Genomic DNA, 15097 nt, shown 5'->3' with positions numbered 1-15097 from the left:
TCATAGGTACACGTCAACTATGACAGACAAATTGAGGAAAAAAATCCAGAAAATCACATTGTAGGATTTTTAATGAATTTATTTGCAAATTATGGTGGAAAATAAGTATTTGGTCACCTACAAACAAGCAAGATTTCTGGCTTTCACAGACCTGTAACTTCTTCTTTAAGAGGCTCCTCTGTCCTGAATGACCTGCAGAGAGCTGGGACCAAAGTAACAAAGCCTACCATCAGTAACACACTACGCCGCCAGGGACTCAAATCCTGCAGTGCAAGACGTGTCCTCCTGCTTAAGCCAGTACATGTCCAGGCCCGTCTGAAGTTTGCTAGAGTGCATTTGGATGATCCAGAAGAGGATTGGGAGAATGTCATATGGTCAGATGAAACCAAAATATAATTTTTTGGTAAAAACTCAACTCGTCGTGTTTGGAGGACAAAGAATGCTGAGTTGCATCCAAAGAACACCATACCTACAGTGAAGCATGGGGGTGGAAACATCATGCTTTGGGGCTGTTTTTCTGCAAAGGGACCAGGACGACTGATCCGTGTAAAGGAAAGAATGAATGGGGCCATGTATCGTGAGATTTTGAGTGAAAACCTCCTTCCATCAGCAAGGGCATTGAAGATGAAACGTGGCTGGGTCTTTCAGCATGACAATGATCCCAAACACACCGCCCGGGCAACGAAGGAGTGGCTTCGTAAGAAGCATTTCAAGGTCCTGGAGTGGCCTAGCCAGTCTCCAGATCTCAACCCCATAAATCTTTGGAGGGAGTTGAAAGTCCGTGTTGCCCAGCGACAGCCCCAAAACATCACTGCTCTAGAGGAGATCTGCATGGAGGAATGGGCCAAAATACCAGCAACAGTGTGTGAAAACCTTGTGAAGACTTACAGAAAACGTTTGACCTGTGTCATTGCCAACAAAGGGTATATAACAAAATATTGAGAAACTTTTGTTATTGACCAAATACTTACTTTCCACCATAATTTGCAAATAAATTCATTAAAAATCCTACAATGTGATTTTCTGGATTAGTTTTTCTCATTTTGTCTGTCATAGTTGACGTGTACCTATGATGAAAATTACAGGCCTCATCTTTTTAAGTGGGAGAACTTGCACAATTGGTGGCTGACTAAATACTTTTTTCCCTCACTGTACTAATGATGCACGGGTCAGATATCTTTTGACCCGCATCTGACCTGCAGTAAAAATAAAAATAAACTGCCCTTCACCCGCCTAATGTAATATAATAGAAACAATGACACACATCTCATTTAAAGTAGCCAATTCTAAATGCATGAGTAGATTGTATAAACATTTCTCAGAAAGACTAGGGTTTTGAGCTGATTCGCGCATCACAAAAGCATACCCATTAGCTATACTTATTTGGACATATTATTATTATGCACTTATTGTATGTCTGAATACAAATGTTTGCTAAATAACTAAAATGTCAAATGTAGTCCTATTAGTCATACATACAGAATAGTCATACATAGTGTATTCACTATCCTAGAAGTTACTTAACTCATAGTCCGTATTTGCCATTACACTGTGTAGCCTACCAATGACCCCATTACTCACACTTACCTAATATCCTTCGAGTAATTCCAATTATCCTAACAGTCTATAAGTACCCGGTAGGGCTTTAGTCATGCTTGACCAGGAAATGACTGCATGACCTGACCAGGAAAACCTATAAGTATACACTCCAACTAGGGCCCAGAGTGTATCCTAGTCCAGTCACATGATCAGGTAAAACTCTTATTTGTCTCTAATCATAAACACCATGCAGCCATCCCACATCTGGTATCCTCCATACTGGTGTCCTACTGGTTTGTTGTCCATGCCTCCAGGTCCAGTTGCTGGTGACTAGTCAGGATGTGGAGAACTACAAGCAGATCAAGTCAGACCTGGACCAGCTACGCTCCATTGTGGAGAAGTCTGAGCTGTGGGTCTACAAGAGACTGGGGCCAGACGAGGGCATGGACACTGGGGAACACTCTGCCAAGTCTCAACACATGAAGGTACAGTAGTAGTCCGAGAAGGTACAGTAGTAGTCCGAGAAGGTACAGTAGTAGTCCGAGATGGTACAGTAGTAGTCCGAGATGGTACAGTAGTAGTCCGAGATGGTACAGTAGTAGTCCGAGAAGGTACAGTAGTAGTCCAAGAAGATACAGTTGTAGGCATCCACAGACCAGGAGTTAGCCACCTAGTGCTTAGCTCTGTGTGTTAAACTATGGCAATAGAGCGTTGGTGTTAGCCTGCTCGCTATCCTTTGGGAGAGATGCATTGGCTAAGGGTCTTGTTCTGCTTGTTCTTTAGGGTGACTCCAACTCAGGTGGCTCAGATAAACCAAAGAAACCAGAGAGCACCAGCAGCTACAACTACAGAGTGGTGAAGGAGGTGACGTCTAAACAGTCTTTTTAAACTTTTCAATATACTGTATTATCACATACAGTGGGGAGAACAAGTATTTGATACACTGCTGATTTTGCAGGTTTTCCTACTTACAAAGCATGTAGAGGTCTGTAATTTTTATCATAGGTACACTTCAACTGTGAGAGACGGAATCTAAAACAAAAATCCAGAAAATCACATTGTATGACTTTTAAGTAATTCATTTGCATTTTATTGCATGACATAAGTATTTGATACATCAGAAAAGCAGAACTTAATATTTGGTACAGAAACCTTTGTTTGCAATTACAGAGATCATACGTTTCCTGTAGGTCTTGACCAGGTTTGCACACACTGCAGCAGGGATTTTGGCCCACTCCTCCATACAGACCTTCTCCAGATCCTTCAGGTTTCGGGGCTGTCGCTGGGCAATACGGACTTTCAGCTCCCTCCAAATATTTTCTATTGGGTTCAGGTCTGGAGACTGGCTAGGCCACTCCAGGACCTTGAGATGCTTCTTACGGAGCCACTCCTTAGTTGCCCTGGCTGTGTGTTTCGGGTCGTTGTTATGCTGGAAGACCCAGCCACGACCCATCTTCAATGCTCTTACTGAGGGAAGGAGGTTGTTGGCCAAGATCTCACGATACATGGCCCCATCCATCCTCCCCTCAATACGGTGCAGTCGTCCTGTCCCCTTTGCAGAAAAGCATCCCCAAAGAATGATGTTTCCACCTCCATCGGTTGGGATGGTGTTCTTGGGGTTGTACTCATCCTTCTTCTTCCTCCAAACACGGCGAGTGGAGTTTAGACCAAAAAGCTCTATTTTTGTCTCATCAGACCACATGACCGTCTCCCATTCCTCCTCTGGATCATCCAGATGGTCATTGGCAAACTTCAGACAGGCCTGGACATGCACTGGCTTGAGCAGGGGGACCTTGCGTGCGTTACAGGATTTTAATCCATGACGGCGTAGTGTGTTACTAATGGTTTTCTTTGAGACTGTGGTCCCAGCTCTCTTCAGGTCATTGACCAGGTCCTGCCGTGTAGTTCTGGGCTGATCCCTCACCTTCCTCATGATCATTGATGCCCCAAGAGGTGAGATCTTGCATGGAGCCCCAGACCGAGGGTGATTGACCGTCATCATGAACTTCTTCCATTTTCTAATAATTGCGCCAACAGTTGTTGCCTTCTCACCAAGCTGCTTGCCTATTGTCCTGTAGCCCATCCCAGCCTTGTGCAGGTCTACAATTTTATCCCTGATGTCCTTACACAGCTCTCTGGTCTTGGCCAATGTGGAGAGGTTGGAGTCTGTTTGATTGAGTGTGTGGACAGCTGTCTTTTATACAGGTAACAAGTTCAAACAGGTGCCATTAATACAGGTAATGAGTGGAGAACAGGAGGGCTTCTTAAAGAAAAACTAACAGGTCTGTGAGAGCCGGAATTCTTACTAGTTGGTAGGTGATCAAATACTTATGTCATGCAATAAAACGCAAATTAATTACTTAAAAATCATACAATGTGATTTTCTGGATTTTTGTTATAGATTCCGTCTCTCACAGTTGAAGTGTACCTATGATAACAATTACAGACCTCTACATGCTTTGTAAGTAGGAAAACCTGCAAAATCAGCAGTGTATCAAATACTTGTTCTCCCCACTGTAAGTATCTGGGACGGATAGAGCTATGGTTAACGTAGTTAAGCTAGACCCTATGTTTACACACGTTGGCTGACTGTGTCTATCCCATGTATGTGTGTGGGTAGATTCTGCTGCGTCTCAGCAGGCTGTGTGTTCAGGAGGGTCTGTTCGGCAGGAAGAGTAAGAAGCAGCAGCAGAGACTGCTCAGGAACATGGGGGCTCACACCGTGGTGCTGGAGTTACTGCAGATCCCCTATGAGAAGGTACTGGTGCGTGTGTGTGCGCATGTGGTATGTGTGTGTTTGTAGATTTGTGTTTGTGTGGGCATGTTTGTAGATTTGTGTTTGCGTGCTCTCCATCCTTTCATCCTCTGTGTTATCTTCAGGGGGAGGACGTGCGTATGCAGGAGATCATGAAGCTGGCCCACCAGTTCCTGCAGAACTTCTGTGCAGGGAACCAGCAGAACCAGGCCCTGCTCCACAAACACATCAACCTGTTCCTCAACCCTGGGGTGAGACAGACTACACTGACCCACCATGACCTCACCACTGTTCTTACTATGACATTAACACTGTCTTACTTTAACCACCTCTTCTACTCTTTCTCTCTCTTTTTCTCTTTCTCTTCTCCCCCCCCCCCCTTCAGATCCTCGAAGCAGTCACCATGCAGCATATCTTCATGAATAACTTCCAGCTGTGCAGTGAGATCAACGAGCGCGTGGTGCAGCACTTTGTCCACTGCATCGAGACGCATGGCCGCAACGTCCAGTACCTCAAGTTCCTGCAGACCATCGTCAAGGCCGAGAGCAAGTTCATTAAGAAGTGTCAGGACATCGTCATGGCTGAGGTCTTTTCTCAATGCTAACCTCAGCATGTGTATTTGTCAACGTTTCAGTCTAGTTGACTCTTTTCAAGACAGTTAATTTGTTATTCTCAAAGAGTTTTCTATTACTACAACTTAATACCTTAGCCCATCAAATCATATGCAACTCAAGTCCATCACCAACAAATCATATTTTGACATATTTTACCATCCCTTTCCAACCTACCTACCCATTGACTCTCTATATTTTTCTCTCTTCTCTGTCCCTCTCTCCCCATAGCTGGTGAATGCTGGCGAGGATGTGCTAGTGTTCTACAATGACCGTGCGTCCTTCCAGACCCTGGTGACGATGATGCGGTCGGAGCGGGACCGTATGGATGAGAACAGTCCTCTGATGTACCACATCCACCTGGTAGAGCTGCTGGCTGTCTGCACTGAAGGCAAGAACGTCTACACTGAGATCAAATGTAACTCTCTGCTGCCTCTGGACGACATAGTGAGGGTGGTCACCCACGAGGACTGCATCCCTGAGGTGAGCTGAAGAGATGAAGGATTGGAGATACAGAGGTTAGGGAGAAGGGTGGGACTTAGGTTTAGGGAGTTATGGTTAGACTTGAAGGTCTAGAGCAAGGGCCTGTGGGTCCCCAAGACTTCACAAGCGAACAGTACCAATTATCAACTAACCGTCCCCACAAAGGCCTGAATGCCCTCGTCCCCCTGTTCCACTCTTGTGGACAACTAATTGTCCACTAGCTGTTATCTTCTCTGTGTTAGACAGTAGTGAGCCTCACTCTATGGGGACAAACCCAGTACAACCATGTCCCCTAGATCAACTAACATCATGCCACTGTACTCCAGCTCAGGCCAAAGCTACTATCACGATGCATTCATCATCATTGTATAACAACTCCTAGGGGCATAGACAGGGTGTAATGATTGTGTTTAATCCTGTCCTTTCCAGGTGAAGATAGCCTACATCAACTTCCTGAACCACTGCTATGTGGACACAGAGGTGGAGATGAAGGAGATCTACACTAGCAACCACATGTGGAAGCTCTTTGAGAACTTCCTGGTGGACATCTGCAGGGTGATGGACAACACTTACACAATAGTTATGTCTGAATGACTGATGAGTATGGGTCAGGGTTTCAATGAAACTAATTTAGAAGGCATCATTGGAGCACAATAGTATAATTATTAGCATAATACAGTTTATCCTCCCTATACCGTACTATACTGTACATAGGCCTGCATTCATTCAGTATTCTGACATTCAGACTGTATAGATGTTATAAGTGCAGTACAACTGCAGGTGTAACAGGAATGAGTTGTGGTCACCTTCTTGACCTTGTGACCTCTGCAGGTGTGCAACAACACGAGTGACCGCAAACACGCCGACACGGTCCTGGAGAGCTACGTGACCGAGACAGTCATGGGCATCGTGACCACCTTCTTCAGCTCGCCCTTCTCCGACCAGTCCACCAGCCTGCAGGTAACCACCGCAACCAACAACTAACCACTATGTTGTCCATTTTACATGATCGTGTCAACCCAAACTAAACTGTTGGATCAGATATTTTATTTTCACATAATTGAAACCGTGCTGAAAAGGACAATGGTGAATGTGTAACCAGGCCGGCTCAGTAAAGCTTGGTTTGGCTCGGCTCGGAGTAAGACAGTGTTTATGTCATGGTTAAAGGTTAAAAATTACCAAATGTATCTCTGTAATTACAGTGTAGCTCCCAGCTCACAAGAGGCACCAGTCTCTCTCCTAACATGGCCCCTCCCACACCTAGCTTATGTTACCTCTAACCCCCAGCCCCCTCTCTCTCTTTCATCACTTCATTGTATAGGTGGCCAGGACCATGTTTGTAAGTATGGATAGATATACTAATAGACACCAAATCTACATTTAACCACATATGCATACATTATGTCCCCTCCCTCAATTGACATAACATATTGGTTTCACCCCCCTACCCTCCCCACCTACCTACCTATATGGTGAATCCATTTGAATTCAATCACTTTTTGACAACACCCTGTTTGATTTGAACAAAACCCTCCATACATATTTGACCATTGAAGAAGTGTTCAGAAAGTGCATTTTTTTTACCTTAATGCCAAAACATTCAAGAGATAAAGGTGCTCAAAGTTGACCCATTTTGCATACCCCACCATACCATGAGACATCCATGTCTTCATTACTGGAAAAGATAAACAGTTGAGTTTATCATTTAAAAGCTTACAGGGTTGTCAAACTATTTTATAATTTCTTGAAAAACATTTTTTAACCTTTAACATCAATTATCTTAATGCGTAAACTCAGATTTTTTTGCATATTCACATATGTTGTTAAGACATGCTCTTGAATACAGGGTGGGTTTAATATTTTGGCTGATAAATGTACTAAAATGGGAATTATATTTTAAATGTCAACTTTCAAATGGGACCACAAAGATGGTTGGCGGTCCACACACCAGAGAATGTTGACTTGAATGGGAATATCTGTTGTTTTAAATTATACTGTTAATCCTCCATAGGAAACCTATTGAAATATAGATCATAGAATAGACATGACCATTTAAGTTGACATTCGACGGTGGGTGGACCGGTGGTCATCTTTGTGGAAGTAAACACTTCAATTCAATTTACAGAATGTTTGGAAAGTATTCAGACCCCTTGACTTTTTACACATTTTGTTACGTTACAGCCTTATTCTAAAATGGATTAAATTGTTTTCCCCCCTCATCAATCTACACACAATACCCTATAATGAGAAAGCAAAAATGACAGGTTTTTCGAAATTTTAGCTAAATAAAATAAATATCACATTTACGTACAGTGAGGGGAAAAAAGTATTTGATCCCCTGCTGATTTTATGTTTTCCCACTGACAAAGACATGATCAGTCTATAATTTTAATGGTAGGTTTATTTGAACAGTGAGAGACAGAATAACAACAAAAAAATCCAGAAAAATGCTTGTGAAATATGTTATAAATTGATTTGCATTTTAATGAGGGAAATAAGTATTTGACCCTGCTGCAAAACATGACTTAGTACTTGGTGGTAAAACCCTTGTTGGCAATCACAGAGGTCAGACGTTTCTTGTAGTTGGCCACCAGGTTTGCACACATCTCAGGAGGGATTTTGTCCCACTCCTCTTTGCAGATCTTCTCCAAGTCATTAAGGTTTCGAGGCTGACGTTTGGCAACTCGAACCTTCAGCTCCCTCCACAGATTTTCTATGGGATTAAGGTCTGGAGACTGGCTAGGCCACTCCAGGACCTTAATGTGCTTCTTCTTGAGCCACTCCTTTGTTGCCTTGGCTGTGTGTTTTGGGTCATTGTCATGCTGGTATACCCATCCATGACCCATTTTCAATGCCCTGGCTGAGGGAAGGAGGTTCTCACCCAAGATTTGATAGTACATGGCCCGTCCATCGTCCCTTTGATGCGGTGAAGTTGTCCTGTCCCCTTAGCAGAAAAACACCCCAAAGCATAATGTTTCCACCTCCATGTTGGACGGTGGGGATGGTGTTCTTGGGGTCATAGGCAGCATTCCTCCTCCTCCAAACACGGCGAGTTGAGTTGATGGCAAAGAGCTCGATTTTGGTCTCATCTGACCACAACACTTTCACCCAGTTCTCCTCTGAATCATTCAGATGTTCATTGGCAAACTTCAGATGGGCCTGTATATGTGCTTTCTTGAGCAGGGGGACCTTGCGGGCGCTGCAGGGTTTCAGTCCTTCACGGCGTAGTGTGTTACCAATTGTTTTCTTGGTGACTATGGTCCCAGCTGCCTTGAGATCATTGACAAGATCCTCACGTGTAGTCTGGGCTGATTCCTCACCGTTCTCATGATCATTGCAACTCCACGAGGTGAGATCTTGCATGGAGCCCCAGGCCGAGGGAGATTGACAGTTATTTTGTGTTTCTTCCATTTGCGAATAATCGCACCAACTGTTGTCACCTTCTCACCAAGCTGCTTGGCGATGGTCTTGTAGCCCATTCCAGCCTTGTGTAGGTCTACAATCTTGTCCCTGACATCCTTGGAGAGCTCTTTGGTCTTGGCCATGGTGGAGAGTTTGGAATTTGATTGATTGCTTCTGTGGACAGGTGTCTTTTATACAGGTAACAAGCTGAGATTAGGAGCACTCCCTTTAAGAGTGTGCTCCTAATCTCAGCTCGTTATCTGTATAAAAGACACCTGGGAGCCAGAAATCTTTCTGATTGAGAGGGGGTTAAATACTTATTTCCCTCATTAAAATGCAAATCAATTTATAACATTTTTGACATGTGTTTTTCTGGATTTTTTTGTTGTTATTCTGTCTCTCACTGTTCAAATAAACCTACCATTAAAATTATAGACTGATCATGTCTTTGTCAGTGGGCAAACGTACAAAATCAGCAGGGGATCAAATACTTTTTTCCCTCACTGTAAGTATTCAGACCCTTTACTCAGTACTTTGTTGAAGCACCTTTGGCAGCGATTACAGCCTCGAGTCTTCTTGGGTATGAAGCTACAAGCTTGGCACACCTGTATTTGTGGAGTTTCTTCCATCCTTCTCTGCAGATCAATGGGGAGCATCGCTGCACAGCTATTTTCAGGTCTCTCCAGAGATGTTAGATCGGGTTCAAGTCCGGGCTCTGGCTGGGCCACTCAAGGACATTCAGAGACTTGTCCCGAAGCCACTCCTGCGTTGTCTTCGCTGTGTACTTAGGGTCGCTGTCCTGTTGGAATGTGAACCTTCGCCCCAGTCTGAGGTCCTGAGTGCTCTAGAGCAGGTTTTCATCATGGATCTCACTTTACTTTGCTCCGTTCATCTTTCCCTCGATCCAGACTAGTCTCCCAGTCCCTGCCGCTGAAAAACATCCCTACAGCATGATGCTGCCACCACCATGCTTCACGATAGGGATGGTGCCAGGTTTCCTCCAGACATGACTCTTGGCATTCAGGCCAAAGAGTTCAATCTTGGTTTCATCAGACCAGAGAATCTTGTTTGTCATGGTCTGAGAGTCCTTTAGGTGCCTTTTGGCAAACCCCATGCCGGATGTCATGTGCCTTTTACTGAGGAGTGGCTTCCGTCTGGCCATAAAGGCCTGATTGGTGGAGTGCTACAGATATGGTTGTCCTTCTGGAAGGTTCTCCCATCTCCACAGAGGAACTCTGGAGCTCTGTCAGAGTGACCATCGGGTTCTTGGTCACCTCCCTGACAAAGGCCCTTCTTCCCCGATTGCTCAGTTTGGCCGGGCGGCCAGCTCTAGGAAGAGTCTTGGTGGTTCCAAACTTCTTCCATTTAAGAATGATGGAGGCCACTGTGTTCTCGGGGACCTTCAATGCTGCAAAACTGTTTTGGTACCCTTCCCCAGATCTGTGCCTCGACACAATCCTGTCTCGGAGCTCTACGGACAATTCCTTCGACCTCATGGCTTGGTTTTTGCTCTGACATGCACTGTCAACTGTGGGACCTTATATAGACAGGTGTGTGCCTTTCCAAATCATGTCCAATCAATTGAATTTACCACAGGTGGACTCAAATCAATTTGTAGAAACATCTCAAGGATGATCAATGGAAACGGGATGCACCTGAGCTCAATTTCGAGTCTCATATCAAGGGGTCTGAATACTTATGTAAATAAGGTGTTTCTGTTTTTTATTTTGAATAAATTAGCAAAAATGCCAAACCTGTTTTCGCTTTGTCATTATGGGTTATTGTGTGTAGATTGATAAGGACAAAGTCAAGGGGTCTGAATACTTTCCGAATGCACTGTACATATCAATGGTGTACCAGCTAAACTACTGTGGTCTGAAGGGATAGGTCCATTCTATTAACCCTGTATTCAAGAGCATGTTGTATCTCAAGCGTTGGCGGGCAGAACACAAAAACCTCACATGATGTGAAATAGGGTCTAAGCTACAACGTATGTAAATAATTTTTAAAAATCTGAGTTTACGCTTTTTTAGATAATTGATATATCATTTTTTATTAAAAAACTTTTTTTTCAAGATTTTTTTTAGTTTTAAACACTGTTTGTAAGCTTTTAAATTATATCAAACTAAACCGTTGATCCTTTCCGGTGATGAAGACATGAATGTCTCATGGTATGCAAAATGGGTCAACTTTCATCACCTTTATCTCCTGAATTTTCTTGGCATTCAGGTCCAAAAAGTCACATTCTGACCACTTTTTCTGTGGGCAAACATGTATGGAAAGTTTCATTTAAATCAAAAAAGAGATGCTGTCAAAAAGTGATTGAATTAAAATGGATTTACCATATTTAGAAGAATTTTGATGTTGATTCACAGAACTCTAGACCATATCCCCTAGACTAGATGTGTGTTTGGTGCGTGCGAGCGAAACGGTTTTAAAATGCATCCCTTCCCTGAACAGAGAGTGACGTTCTGTCAGGGGAACCAGGCTCTTTCAGAGAAAGCCAGTACACCCCTCCTTCCCTCAGTTCCTTCAGTTCCTTCAACCTCATTTGTTAATCAGTTAATCAGTATGAAAATGTATGCACTCACTAACTGTAAGTCGCTCTGGATAAGAGCGTCTGCTAAATGACTAAAATGTAAATGTAATCATCATCCTAGCCATAGAGGGCTGTAGCCTCTTCCTGTGACGGTCTGTAATGATTATCATGGCATTTTCCTGTTGTAAACGGGAATCATATCCTTGGTAGAGAACTTACAATAATTGTTTATAATTGTGTTCAATGTCCATTCATGTAGTTCTTGGTAAACGGCTTGCTCTTCAATTCCTAGAATAGAAGGAATTAGACCTTCTAGACCCCTCAAACTCAACTCTGGACCTCGAAGCCAGTTCCATTGCATTTTTTTCATTGTTCCCCTCTAATCATGCACTGATTTAGACCTGGGACACCAGGTGGGTGCAATTTATTATCAGGTAGAACAGAAAACCAGCAGGCTCCGGACCTCTTAGTGTAAAAGTTGAATAACCCTGTTCTAGACCATTATTATGGACATCTGCACCAGTGTGTAGAGCAGGGTTCCCCATATGGTTGCCTCTGGGCCAAATGTGGCCCACTGGTGATTTTATTTGGCCCCCAAAGTTTTCTAAGCAAAACATTTATTTTTTATTGTTGGACATAAGACTGTAAAAACACCAGCAAATCAGCTGCAAGTGATTTTGATTTTGGAAATCTATTCCAAAGTATTCCCACGCACAATAGAGAGATGTGATCGTATACAAATGTAATGTGATTATGTTTTAGTCATATATTATATCTGTTTTGGCTTTTTGCGGTCTACAAATTATTTGTAATTATGTTCCGGCCCCCTGACTATCCGCTCAAGAAAAAATCAGCCCGCGTCTCAATCTACTTGATAATCCCTGGTGTAGAGACTGTGTAAGGGAGGCGAGATACATTTTACATTTTAGTCATTTAGCAGACGCTCTTATCCAGAGCGACTTACAGGAGCAATTAGGGTTAAGTGCCTTGCTCAAGGGCACATCGACAGATTTTTCACCTAGTCGGCCCCCAAGGTTATCAAGTGTCTTTTCCTGAATATTATCACTGACAATTGTTTTTTTCTCTGACTGCTTTATCCTCTGCTGCAGGCCTCACTTTTGGGGAAAATTACAGAGGTATTTTATTTACGTTTATTGGAATGGGGACCACACATGTCTGAGTGCTAATGTTTCGTGTGTGTGAGTAAGCGAGAACGTGAGGATGCAGGTGCACGTGTGTGTCCATCCCATTACCTTAGCTAGTGCTGGTAGGACAACCCTTGCACAAATACAATGTTTCCTCTCCATTTTGTCTGAATACAAGCTATTCATGTTTAGTCATGTTCAATGTGAGTTGTTCTGACACAGGGTGTTGTCACACAGGGGTTTGGGTTGGCTGGGGCAATATGACGGTGTGATGTTGGTGTTTCACATGGGAAAGCTAACTGCAGCTAAACCCAGCAGTTAGAGCAGAGCAGCGGTGTAGCGTAGCTATTTGACCCCCCTTCACCCCCACCCTGCTGGCCTGGTTCCAGGTGTTATCACCCCTCCTCCTTCTACCCTACCACAGTCAGAAGTGGCAAGGGTTTGAGGAGGTGTGAGGTAACAGGTTGTGAGGCTGCAGCAGAATCTGAGGCAGATTTCCCATGTGGGCCATAATGTTGTTTCACAGGGTTAGGTGTAAGTTTTATTTGTAATGGTGGAGACTTCATATTAAGTGTGAGTTGGAAGCATTCCTGTCATGGTATACAATAGCATGGTTCTATAGACCTTATAGTATTATCTACACTGAACAAAAATGTAAACTCAACATGCAACAATTTCAAAGATTTTACTGAGTTACAGTTGATATAAGGAAATCAGTCAATTGAAATAATTTCATTAGGCCCTAATCTATGGATTTTACATGACTGGGAATACAGATATGCATCTGTTGGATCAGAAAACCAGTTAGTATCTGGTGTGACCACCATTTGCCTCATGCAGCGCAATACATCTCCTTTCACAAAGTTGATCAGGCTGTTGATTGTGGCCTGTGGAATGTTGTCCCACTCCTCTTCAATGGCTTTGCGAAGTTGCTGGATATTGGCCAGAATTGGAACACCCTGTCGTACACGTCGGTCCAGAGCATCCCGAACATGCTCAATGGGTGACATGTCTGGTGAGTATGCAGGCCATGGAAGAACTGGGACATTTTCAGCTTCCAGGAATTGTGTACAGATCCTTGCGATATGGGGCCGTGCATTATCATGCTGAAACATGAGGTGATGGCGGCGAAAGAATGGCACGACAATGTGCCTCAGGATCTTGTCACGGTATCTCTGTGCATTCAAATTGCCATCGATAAAATGCAATTGTGTTCGTTGTCCGTAGCTTATGCCTGCCCATACCATAACCCTACCGCCACGATGTGGCACAAATTATTTGTAATTATGTTCCGGCCCCCTGACTATCCGCTCAAGAAAAAATCAGCCCGCGTCTCAATCTACTTGATAATCCCTGGTGTAGAGACTGTGTAAGGGAGGCGAGATACATTTTACATTTGAGTCATTTAGCAGACGCTCTTATCCAAAGCGACTTACAGGAGCAATTAGGGTTAAGTGCCTTGCTCAAGGGCACATCGGCAGATGTTTCACCTAGTAGGCTTGGGGATTAGAACCAGCGCCCTTTCGGTTACTGGCACAACGCTCTTAACCACTAAGCTACCTGCCGCCCTGGTGAAGATGACGTGTACGCAGATGAGCTTCCCTGAGACTGTTTCTGACAGTTTGTGCAGATATTCTTTGGTTTTGCAAACCCACTGGTTCATCAGCTGTCCGGGTGGCTGGTCTCAGACGATCCTGCAGGTGAAGAAGCCGGATGTGGAGGTCCTGGGCGTGGTTACACATGGTCTGCGTTTGTGAGACCGGTTGGACGTACTGCCAAATTCTCTAAAACGACGTTGGAGGCGGCTTATGGTAGAAAAATGTACATTCAGTTCTCTGGAAACAGCTTTGATGGACATTCCTGCAGTCAGCATGCCAGTTGCACGCTCCCTCAACTTGACATCTGTGGCATTGCTTTGTGTGACAAAACTGCACATTTTAGAGTGGCCTTTTATTGTCCCCAGCACAAGGTGCACATGTGCACACCTGTCAGGTGGATGGATTATCTTGGCAAAGGAGAAATGCTCACTAATAGGGATGTAAACACATTTGTGCAAAGAAATTGAAAGTAAGCTTTTTGTGCTTCTCGAAAATGTCTGTGATGTTTTATTTCAGCTCCTGAAACATGGGACCAACATTTTACACGTTGCATTTATATTTTTGTTCAGTATAGTTGATCTGTGTTATAACTCAATTATTCTCCCTCTCCCCGTCCCCAGACCAGGCAGCCAGTGTTTGTTCAGCAGTTACAGGCAGTGTTCAGAGTGTACCACTGTAACTGGCTGGTCCCAGTTCAGAAGGGCTCAGTGGAGAGCTGTATCAAGGTGCTGTCTGACGTGGGTAAGGAGGACAACACATTCCTAACACTAACCCCAACACTACTGTAGCTCTGATTACATCATCAACTAACTAATCAAACAAAGACAACTCAAAATAATAAGTAGTTCTATGAACTACCCTGCTGTGTGTATCGATTTGACGTACTATATAACACTTTATTTATGCAGGTTGTCAAAGAAATCCAACTTGATGTTAGTAATTTGTTGGCCTTTTGTTAGTCAAATCCCCTGATGAGGCAGTGGTATTATGATTGGGATGTACTCTAAAGATGAGTGTTGTATCAT

The 15097-nt window shown here is 43.7% G+C and overlaps 1 protein-coding gene across 1 annotated transcript in view; it reads left to right on the top strand.

Annotated features, from left to right (window-relative positions):
* Window positions 1–15097, top strand: part of LOC311134346 (inositol 1,4,5-trisphosphate-gated calcium channel ITPR1-like) — a 144099-nt gene that overhangs the window by 51274 nt on the left and 77728 nt on the right. The window contains exons 27-35 of the mRNA XM_084167995.1: window positions 1854–2024; window positions 2323–2403; window positions 4160–4297; window positions 4420–4545; window positions 4680–4880; window positions 5137–5388; window positions 5818–5943; window positions 6220–6348; window positions 14693–14813. Of these exons, the coding sequence (XP_084024121.1) occupies window positions 1854–2024; window positions 2323–2403; window positions 4160–4297; window positions 4420–4545; window positions 4680–4880; window positions 5137–5388; window positions 5818–5943; window positions 6220–6348; window positions 14693–14813 (1345 nt within the window). The remainder of the gene's footprint in view (window positions 1–1853; window positions 2025–2322; window positions 2404–4159; window positions 4298–4419; window positions 4546–4679; window positions 4881–5136; window positions 5389–5817; window positions 5944–6219; window positions 6349–14692; window positions 14814–15097) is intronic.

The sequence above is a fragment of the Coregonus lavaretus genome (assembly GCF_964263955.1).
Source record: "Coregonus lavaretus genome assembly, chromosome: 8".
Classification (NCBI taxonomy): domain Eukaryota; kingdom Metazoa; phylum Chordata; class Actinopteri; order Salmoniformes; family Salmonidae; genus Coregonus; species Coregonus lavaretus.
This window is presented reverse-complemented; position numbering and strand designations above follow the sequence as displayed.